Source organism: Sceloporus undulatus, chromosome 6, assembly GCF_019175285.1.
Source record: "Sceloporus undulatus isolate JIND9_A2432 ecotype Alabama chromosome 6, SceUnd_v1.1, whole genome shotgun sequence".
NCBI classification, from domain to species: Eukaryota; Metazoa; Chordata; class Lepidosauria; order Squamata; family Phrynosomatidae; genus Sceloporus; species Sceloporus undulatus.
Genome location: NC_056527.1, coordinates 102,830,402 through 102,841,749, shown reverse-complemented (window position 1 = coordinate 102,841,749; position 11,348 = coordinate 102,830,402). Strand labels below are relative to the sequence as shown.

General features: G+C 41.8%; 1 protein-coding gene across 10 annotated transcripts in view; it reads right to left on the bottom strand.

Moving 5' to 3' along the window:
• The window catches only part of LOC121932700 (glycine-rich cell wall structural protein 1.0-like), a 38,367-nt gene extending 27,497 nt beyond the window's left edge, over nt 1-10,870 (bottom strand). For 9 of the 10 annotated variants that reach the window (XM_042471604.1, XM_042471601.1, XM_042471603.1 and 6 more), the window contains exon 1: nt 288-412. In XM_042471604.1, the coding sequence (XP_042327538.1) occupies nt 288-402 (115 nt within the window). In that variant the 5' untranslated portion in view covers nt 403-412. Of the gene's footprint in view, nt 1-287; nt 413-10,649 lie in introns of those variants that run through there. The other variant, XM_042471609.1, reaches the window with a different exon arrangement.
• Nucleotides 10,871-11,348: the final 478 nt, after the last annotated feature.

Genomic DNA, 11,348 nt, shown 5'->3' with positions numbered 1-11,348 from the left:
AATAATAATAATAATAATAATAATAATAATAATAATAATAATAATAATAATAGCCAAGGTAAGTTGGCAATGGACAGGCATAAAAAGGAAAAAGAAAAAGATGACTTTAGATTTATACATTTCGATTGTCTTTTCTTACTCATTTTTAAAACCTTGATCACATATCCCTTTCTTATAAAGTTACTCTTCTGTCTAATAGAGGCACAAGATTAGAATTCTCTTTCCCCGTCTGCTTGCAGTTGCAAACCTTGCCTATCTCCTTTTTCATTGCCAGAACCCAGACTTACCTCCCTGCAGGCTACCTGCAGCCAAGCACAGAAGCAGAAGCAAGGTGCAAAGATTGAAGCTGCTGGCCATTGTGAAGTTCTTAGAGTCACCTTCCTCTGAAACTCTGGATGTCATACAATGCTGTGCTTGGGGAAGGGGCAGCCCATTTTATGCGCTGCTCATGCTCCACCTCCCCCCCCCACCATTCCCCCTCATTGGGTGCCTAGGCCACAGCTCCTTTTATTGTACCCAACAGACTCCAACAAACACATGGTCATACAACAAATATTCATTCATGTCCTCACACCCATATTTGCTGCTAATGCTGTCAGACACATCCCATTCTTCTGTGCGCAAAATCAGCCATACATGCAGTGGGGTCACAGAAACAATGTCTTTTGAAGACACAGCATTCAACTTAAACATTAATTCTTAAAAGCATGCATGGATACTTTGACCTGGTTTTTATGCTGCTTTTAATTTTGGTTTTATTGCTGTTTCATACCCATTGCTATGATGGGTTGTTTTTAATTTTGTAAACTGTCCTGGAAATGATTTGTAAGCCTCTCTTGGGAGCCTTTTTGGCTGATGGGTGGGCTAGTAGTGCTCTAAATAATTAAATAATAAAAATATGTCTTTTGAAAAGCGTGGTTATAGAAATCTATAAAATTTATAAGGTAGTATAAATCAAGCAATAAATGCTTTGCAATCTGTAGCTTCAGACCTCAATTCTGCCAAGAAGCTCAGTATATGACTGTGGGGAATTCATTTATTATATGTATCACTCTAATCTTCCCCATGGCATCAAATGGGAGAGGAAAATCCTCCCTCCCAGAGAACACAGAAATATACCAGTGTGCTTGGCCCTATAACAGTGTGACATACCCTCCAATCATCTCTATTTGGCAAGGATAGACTCGATTAATCCTCTGTCATTCCGCTTTTTGAGCTGCTTTAAAAATATCTGTTTCTCTCTCCTCTCAGCATGCTTCAGTGGCTGCAAACTAATTCAAAAGTAGTTTGCACTCAATTAACTAAGTGTAGGGCAGAGGAGGGCATGATGCAGAATTTTGCCCTTTCCAGTATCTCAGGCCAAAGCAAATTCCTTCAGCCTCCCCTAGCTTATGTGTACTTCCCCATTAAAAACTTTTTCCATCTTGACCGCACACTGATGTTTTTTGGCCACGCATATCCCATTTCTTTATATGTGCAATGTCAGAGGTATGCTGTGAAGGGGAGATTTTTTTTTCCTGCCTCATGTTCTAGAATAACTTAACTGCCTTTGGGTGCTATGTGCCTTAATTTGGGTGAATGGGTGAAGAAAGGACAGTTGTTTCTCTGATGAAGGTAGCAAAATGTGGCAGGTGATTTCCATGCTAGTGAGGTAGTAGATCGGCTTCAGGTTTTAGTGTAAACTTGAAAGGAACTATCAAAGGTACTGAACCCTCTCATGAGAATAGGTTTAACATCTTGGATAGCTTAGGGGGGAAAACCAGGGTGGATTAACAGGACCACTGATGTAGGAGCGATACTGGTAGGCCTGATGCATCCTGGAACATTACACCAGCATCCGCCATCCTTAGGTTGCTGTTGTCCCAAGCTCTGGCACACCAAGCTATCCAGGTTTCCTATGGGTTCACCTCCTCCCATATAATCCACCTGGTACACTCAGGTCCTCTGGGGAACATTTACTTCACCTGGCCAGAAGTAGACTGGCAACTATCACCCGAGGACATTTTCATCGGCCGTCCCTAGATTATGAAATGACTTGCTGGGAGAGATTCAGCAGCTAAATATGCTGTCTGAACTTAAAACAGTATTAAAGTCCTAGGTTTACCCAGTTGTTTTTGAATTATTAATTTTAATTTAGTCTATTTTAAATTTTATATTGGATAATTTTATTGTGTTCTATGCTTATGTGTTTTAACTTAGTGTGTTAAAATGTTGTACTTTGCCTTGAGCTTCGGGGAGAGGCTGGTAAGAAATAAAATTTATCGTCATCATCGTCGTCATCATCAGCATCATCATTATGCCTCATCTCTCAAGTCAGACAACTGGGTCTTTCAGCTGTCTAGCCCAACACTATGTATCACTTCAGGACACAGAAATGAATGAAAGCCACTGGAAATTTCGCACAATTCCACAGTGTGCCATTACACTGAGGGCACTGTGAAGAATTAAAATGGCAGGAGGTTTGACGTAACTGCTCACATCAAAGACTGCCAAAGCATAAGTTTTTACAGAGCTTGGGGAAGCCACTTTCTCGGACTACAACTCCCAGAATTTCTGGGCACACTAGCTGGGATATTCTGAGCCTTGTAATCTGAAAATTGAACTTTTCCTAAACTCCCACATGCAATCCTGCTGGGAGAGGATATCAGTATCAGAGAGAGATCTATCACTGAACCTTTCCAAATCTTTTTTTAAGGCTGTCCTCACTTTACCAGCAGGGAAAAAACAAAAAACAACAACTGATGTCCTAAAAAAATCTGCACCTGTTGAACTGCTGCTTGTATGCATCTAAAGGCACAGAGCATCTATTCATTTTTTTTTCTTTAAAGTGGGGGATGTAGAGGGGAGAACTCTACCTGCTCTTTCTACTTCAAAGCTGCTCTGTATAGAGTCATTAGCAAAAACTGCTATGTTGTATCCAAAGTAAACACCCACTTGGCTTCCATCCCCCTGAGCATGAACCTACCCGCCTGGATGTTTGGTCAATGTTCACATCCAGCCAGCTGTGTAATGGCCCCCTTCTAGCTCTTTTCCTCCCCTCTCCCCTCCCCAACCATGTTTAAACTGTCTGGATGCTGTGATGGCTGTTAATCATAGGGTTTCATGCCAGCTCTTGTTCACAAAAGTGCCTCAAAACACTCTCATGCTGAAAGTTCAGGAGGTGCAGCCCTTGGGAAGGAAAGCTCAATACAGCTGAAGGGGTTAGCTCAGCTGCATTTGCATGATCTGTCTTCAGGACTGGAACAATTTACCTTTCTTTGCACCACAAGTCCCATCATCCCCCACATAGCAGGACTCCTGACCACTGGCCATGGGATTATGGGAGTTGTTGTCAAAAATGTAATGTTTCCTGGGCTCTGGGTCTGCAAACTCCAGATCACCTCTTTGATAAGTCTCAATCTTTTATCTGAAATAGAGGAAAATTCATCTTATCCAACTTCACACAAATGTTGTATATAATACAGTGGGCCCTTGGTATCCACTGCTGTTTGATTTCAGGATTCCCTATGGGTTGCAAAATCCATGTCACATTATATACAATGGCATAGTAAACTGGCATTCCTTACATCAAAAGGCAAAACCAAGATTTGTTGCTTGGATTTTTTTTCTTTTTGAAAATTTGCAAGCCGTGGATGACTGCATGCAGAATCCGTGGATTCAGTGGGCCCACTATACTAAAAAAATAAGAAAGATTAGTGTAAGGGCCCTTTGACACTACACATTTATAGCACTATCATGCTGCTTTAACTGCCATGGCTGCATCCTGTGGCATCCTGTGACTTGTAATTAAGAGAAGCACTAGAGGCATTTTGTAAACTGTAAATTCTAGGATTCCATAGAATGTTGTCATGACAGTTATAGTGGAATTATAGTGCTATAATTATGTAGTGTAAAAGGGTTTCTTTAGTGATCTTTAGATGATGCGATTCACCCAGAGACAATTAGGCTATGGCCAATCTATCATCCCAGCTTGAAGAAATGTGTCCTCCCTATTGATTTTTGGTGCCAACATAGAGGGAGAGAGAGAATGGGGACATTTTTCTGATTCCCCCCCCCCCTTGCTTCTTGGAAGCCCATCAACATTCTTGTTCCATGAATTTTTTCTGGATTCAAGGATACTGCATTTTAGCCGCAACAGGGGAATCCTAAACAGGGAGCTTCCTTTGGGATCCAGGCTCAACAGGTCCCCTGGAGTTCACTTTTTGAGGTTTCCACCTCCAACAAAAGCAAAACTTTAATTGGGACTGCATTTGGCATCTTTCACCTAAACATTACCTAAAAGTTTTCCAAATGCAACAGCAGAGGCTTCTTGAGAAATTCAATGTTCTGTGCCTAATAAGGGGGCGGGTAGACTTGCAAAAGACAATGGCAGCCTGGATCTCAAAGAAAGTACATTTTTGTGTTGCTAACTGAGTTTACATTTTATTTCCTGCACTTCAAGACTCTTTTCTCTCCCAGAGACCACATGTCCAAAAGGAATGGCCTCTGCCTGCCATTAAGATGGATACCATACCATCTTAACTGAGAACAACATTTTGATAATATGTAGGCCTGTGACTTGAACACTGTCATATTTTTCTTTCTCCTGTACAGTTTTTTACCACATTTGTCTGATGAAGTGGAGCTTCAAAAGCTTGCATCATATATTTTGTACATTTTGGTTGTTCCATTAAGGATATTGCTGTTTTGTGGATTTTGTGCTATATAGTGCATTCGGAAGGCTTCACAAAAAAGTCTGGACTAACAAACACTTGAGGCGAAGCACAAAAATCAGTGTGTATAGAGCCATTGTATTGTCTATACTCCTCTATGGGTCTGAAACATGGGTTACCTATCGCCAACACCTACGACTCCTTGAACGCTTTCATCAGCGCTGTTTACGCACAATTCTAAATATACACTGGACTGACTATGTGACAAATGTTGCTGTCCTTGAGCGAGCAGGGATCACCAGCATTGAGGCCATGCTATTGAGGACGCAGCTGCGCTGGGCAGGACACGTTTCTAGGATGAAGGACCATCGCCTCCCAAAAATAGTATTCTATGGTGAACTCACCACGGGTCAGCATAAGAGGGGCGCCCCAAAGAAGAGATACAAGGACTCCCTGAAACAACATCTCAGGCTTGGCCAAATTGATCACCAACAATGGTCTGCCCTGGCCTTGCATCGGGAGGCATGGAGACGCACTATCCACGATGCTGCAGCTTTTTTTGAAAGCTCCCGCCAAATGAGTCTTGAAGAGAAACGACAACACAGAAAGAACTGCAACCCGGAAACATCACTCAAAGAGACTTTCTGCTGTGCTTTCTGCAACCAGACCTGTTTGTCCCGGATTGGCCTTTTTAGTCACCAATGCGCTTGTACAAAGCGCGGGATGAGTCCTTCCTGAATCTTCGTTCACGAAGCAAAGCCAGAGAGAGAGAGAGAGAGAGAGAGAGAGAGAGAGAGAGAGACTCATCCAATGAAAGGTGTCAGCCTGGAGTCTTGATGCATCCCATATGAGCATATGCCAGAGGAATGGTAGTCTCAGAGTGGGGTGCTTTACAACAAACACAGATGGTAGAGAAGTGCGTCACCACTTGCTGTAACCATTGTGCAGTCAGCTGGGTGCAGCAACCACCACTTTGCTTTCATATCTCTTCTCTTCCCATTGCATTTTCCCCACAACGTTTTTAAGGGCTAGAGGTCACTGTCTGGGAATGCTCAGCAGACATACAGAGCTGGAGCTGGAGGTGAAGAAGAAGGAAGGAGGTGAGGGAGGACAAAAAAGGCAAAGGACATTCTTCCTGCTCTGCTCCTACAGTTTTGAAGTAAGCAAGTCATCCATGTCACTGGAGCTGTGAAATATTATTTCCCTCCTGTTCCCATAATCACTGTCTAACTAGTGGGTTTCTGGGAGTTGTACTCTACAAAAACATTATTTTTCCAAACTGTGCTACTATCATTAGAGATTGTGGGGTGTCACTTTATTAATTAAGTCCAGACTTTAAACTGATCTAACTAGTGTTGGCAGCATGTTGCACATTCAAAAATCTAGGATTTCAAAACAGTTTTGGGATATACCCTGGTTTGAAACCTCAGAGAGTTGGCCAGTTTAAACAAGCGGTGGGATATGTATAGCCTTCCAGATTTTTCTAGACAGTAACTGCCATGATCCCTCACTATTGACTAGGCTGGCTAAGGCAAATGGGAGTTGGAGTACAACCTGGAGGGAAGTTCTTCATCCTGGTTAAAATGATACTGAGTTACATGGCCCAGCTATTTTACTCAGTATAACCAACCTAAAAAGTAAGGAGAGGATAAATAATACTATTTAAAATATATAATGTAAATATAAATACAAGTATCAGAAATTCACAACCAATGCACATATTCAATCATAAAAGTTATTTTTAAAATAAATATATAATACATATATGTCATAAATACATAAAACTAGACGTAGCAGGAAAAGCAAGACATTCTGTTTGAGTGGAGGTTACTAGGCATAAATCTTAATACTAAGAGAAGTCCAATAACAAGCACTATTAATCAACCCTTGAAAAAGTCAGACATTTTTGGACATTTGCCATCATCATCAGTGGCATATGCTTGTTAGAAGAAATCTTCGTCTGGTCAAATGTCACATTCTAAAACAAGTGTTAAAATTAACACCATAAAATCTTATAAGCAAACAAAAACATCAAGTAAAATAAACAGAATGAAACATTAAACAATCAGAGAATAAGCCTGTTGCCTTCACCAGTCAGGTACTGACAGTGAAGTTAAGAATCCATTTCCTGAGTTCCATTTTTGTAGGACACAGGAGTGGTGGCACTGGGATGGCACTGGGTTGGTGAGGGCCAGCGTGGCATAGTGGATTGAGTGTTGGACTATGGTTCTAGAGACCAGGGTTCAATACCCAGCTTGGCCATGAAGTCCACTGGGTGACCTTGGGCAAGTCACATGCTCTCAGCCTCAGAGGAACGCAATGGCAAACCTACTCTGAACAAATCTTGCCAAGAAAACACCATGATAGAATCATAAGTCAGAAACAAAGGCAAACAACAACAACAAGCTGGTGGAACCTACTGTAGCCCAGTCCCTTTCTCTCGCAGCCTAGTCTACTTTGCAGACTTGTCTTTGTAATAAATAAGGGACAGGATGAACCATGAACCACTGAGCTCCCTAAATTCTGAGAGAAAGTGAGATATCAGAATAACAAAAGATGTGCTTTGCATTTTAAAGTTCTTACTACAAGTGTTTGAATGTAATTAGCTCTAAGGTCCCATCAACAGACCTTAGCTGAGATGCCTTAATCCAGACTTGACAGTATAGAATACAATACATTACAGCCTTAATGCATGGCACAAGAATACATCTTATTTTGGGGAGTTTGATTTCAGATTTCCCCCTTTGTGATGGCCATCTCCCCTGCTTTTCTTAAAAGGATTTTGCCCTACAACCTTACTTTCATCTGTCATTTGTTCTCCTGATTTTTCTCCCTCTCCTCTGGTGAGAGTCAGTTCAGTTTTTGCACATCTCACTGCAATGAAGTTATTTGCTCAAGGGGACTGAACACTGGGCTGTTGTCAATTTTTGCTGGTTTATTCCTGCTGTCACTGTTGTTTAGTAGTTTATTTTGCTTAAAATACTTTCTCTTCTTGACTCAAAATACGGGTGCCTCCAGGACACCTTTGAAAGGAACGTCATTTTGGAAGGAAAATTTCCATGTTCGAAATTGTGCCAGGAACAACCAACAAATCCCATTTATAGTCCAACTGGTTAATCTGGGAATACATAGAATGGAAAGATACAACAGGACTGGCAGGCAACCAGAAGGTACTTTGGAGGCAGAGAAGAGTTGGGGCTTTTGATATCTTTAAACATTAAAACTAGGACTCCATGGTTCTTTGAAAGGCAATGAGCCCCAGAGGTCTGATGGGGGGAGGGAGAGAGCTAAGATTTGGGAGCCAGGACCTCTGACTTCTTTGGCAACTGATGAGGGGCAATCCAAGACATTTTGCTGCCTGAGGTATAACAGAAAACGGTCCCCTTACTCACCTGAAATTTGTGGTGTCTACAACCTGACAAAAATTCCATAAGTCACTTCTCTTCCTCTTCTTGTCTTGGAAAAAATATAATAATGTCACTTTAAATCACTTCACAATTTGCTGCCCTTTCATGACATCCTAGGCCTCATTCTCCATTGCAGCAGGACCAGCCTTGGAGATGACAGGACTTAAGTAGGTCAATACAAAAAGATGCCATGGCTGCATCTACACTGCAGAAGTAATGCAGTTGGGCACTGCTTTAAGGCTCCATGCTATGGAATTCTATGGGATTTGTAGTTTTGTGAAATATTTAGCCTCCTGTGTCAGAGAACTCAGGTACCACAACAAACCACAAATCCTAGGATTCTATAGGATGGAGCCATGACAGTTAAAATGGTGTCAAATGGCATTAATTCTGCAGTTTGGCAGCAGCCTAAGGCTACCATTTTGCATCCATTTCTCTCCTGGAGAAGAGAAAAAAGGGGTCTCCTGTTTGCACCTAAATTTTCTCACCTTCCTGCATCTCCTTCAGAAAACATGGAGAAAATGAGAAAGTCAAGACTGGAGAGGAATCTAGCGGAGGGGTGCTATGTTTGGGAGTCTGAGGAAAGGAACAACAGGCCAGGTCAAGATGGGGTGGCCAGACAAGCACACAAGGTCAAGGGGCAGAGGGAAAGAATGTGGAATGCCTGGCTGCAGAGGAGTACAAGCTTGCCTAGGAGGCAAAGCAAATCCTAACTATATGGGCCTCTGAAAGAGTGCAATAGAGCTGGCAATGTGGGAGAACCCTGCTTCTCCCAGGAGATTTTAAAGTTGTGTATGCACTGTATAGTAGATGTTATAAGTTGGCTCTATCAGGAAGGGGAGAGAAAATTTAATGTTGGGAGTGAGTGCTGATTAGTGGAATATCTGGGTGGATTTTGAAAAGGCTGGTGTAAGATGGTTGGTCAGAGGACTGAGTGGTTAGGAGAGTTAGAGTCAGAGACAGAATGGAGTTAGAATCAGCTAGGATATGAGAGTGAGAGATGTATGTTCACATCAATCAAGATTTATATGTATTAAATAATCTGTAATATTATGTCCAATTTCTGTTGAATAAATCATTATTTTTCTATTATACATATATTAGAAAGCTTGAATTCAGACATGATATCTATGGTGGTAGGATTTAATGCAGGGTGGTGATGTCCGTCCGGTGGAGAAATAAAATGTTGTAATTTTTATTTATTTATTTATTGCACAGTTAAGTCTCAAAGGTGCTCCAAGATGCCTTTGCTTACTGATATTCCAGACTAACATGGCTATGTCTCTGAATTCTACCAGTTGGAATTCAGTCATCTTTCCAGAAACTAAAAATCTCTGAGAAACTGAGAGATTAGGAGAAAAGGGCTGTGACTGTGCAAGGGATGCTAGGTCAGTGGAATAACCCAGACCCATTGTCCAAATAAACACACTTGTATTTGTGCTGCTAAATGTGTCCTAATATTCCATCCCGTGTGGTGAAGGACTACGCTGTTGAATCCCACCTGTCCTGTCATGAAGGCAATCACACAAATAGACCTTGTTAATTATCGACAAAAACCACCTGACAAGTGTGGTCTAAGAGATTTTGCTACCTGTGGTAAAACAGAAAATGACCCTCTCCCTTCTTTGTCTGCTGCCAAAGTCAAGGTAGTTGACCTATTTTGGTGATTGAGGCAGACGATCCTACAGACACCATCTCTGGATGTATAAAATATAAAAGTAATACAGCACATTAATAAAAAGTAACTTGCTACAATTTCTTGGCAAATTCTGTGGCCTGAGAAGGTTGCCTCACTCTGTGTAATGACTGACCCAGCCTTGCCTCTGGATAGCCAGGGAGATAGCTGTGGATGGGAGGCAAAATGATCCAAATAAGGGTTCTGCTCTCCATGAAATGTGGTAACTTAAAGCCTCAGCTGAGCATTTAGAAATACAGTTGTTGTTATTGTTGTTGTTGTTGTTAACAACATTAATGCTAACTACCTTTGAGTTGACCTTGACTTATAGTGACTCTGTGAATGAGACATCTCCAAGACCTGCAATCCTCTACCTCTCTGTTCAGGTTCTGCAGACCCAGGTCTGAGGCCACCCTGATTTAGTTGAGCCATCTGCCATGTAGTCTTCCTCTATTTCTGCTGCCTTCCACTTTTCCTAGCATCATTGCTTTTTCAAATGAATTTTTCTTTCTCAGGATGTGCTCAAAGTATAACAACCTCAATTTTGTCATCTTAGCTTCCAGGGGGAGTTTGGGCCTGATTTGTTCTAGGACCCATTTGTTTGTCTTTCTGGCCATCCATGGTATCCTCAGCACTCTTCTCTAGCACCAAATCTCAAATGAGTTTATTTTCTTTCTGTCGGCTTTTTTCGCTGTCCAGCTCTCACATCGTACATGAGTCACATTCTCTCAGCCTCAGAGGCAAACCCCCTCTAAAAACGTCTTGCCAAGAAAACCTTGTGATAGGTTTGCCTTGTAGGAATATTTGGTATCTCTATCAAGGAGAGTGCAGCAAAGCCACTGCAATATGAGCTTGTGGTCAACACAGGAGAAAGTCCTCAGGATGCTCTTGTAAGATTGAAAATAACAAACTTCCCTTTATTGTTTCAGGAAATCCATCTTGGGACAGGAAAGGAGATAGACAAAAGATGGTTACCTAAACTTCAATATAAGAGTCCCTAAGGCTGGCTGTCATGTGTGGATGTTGGCTAGTGTCCATCCTGATGTGGGAGTCTCATGGATGCTCCTTTCCCAGATAAAGGGAGACAAATATGGACTAACTCTTGAGGAAAGGGGGAAGTGACTTTTGCAGGCAGGCAGAAAGAAAAAGGCTTGAGTACACAGAAAGAAGAAAACAGAGAAGTGAAACAAAAGGGCAGGCAAGCTCTCTATAGACTCTCCTCTCTCTCTAATCACTTTACAAATGTTGATGCCCCCCTTAGTCATGGAGGCTGAGTAACCTTGGGCAAGTCACATTCTCTCAGCCTCAGAGGAAAGCAAAGGCAAACTCCCTTTGAACAATTTGCCAAGCAACCCCATGATAGGTTTACCTTAGGGGCACCATACATCAGAAACTATTTGGAAGTAAACAAAAACAAACTGTTGTGTGTGTGAAAATAAGTACACAGGGTTGGCATACCAAGAAAGTTTGCTGCCAGAGGCAGAATAGTCATTGACACCTCACAGTCCTGTCCCCCATTACTGCAGGGCAATGTGAACTGTACTCACAGCCAGCATCTCTTCCCATTCCTGGCAATAAAAAATACAATAATGACAAAAGCAAATAGCTATTAAT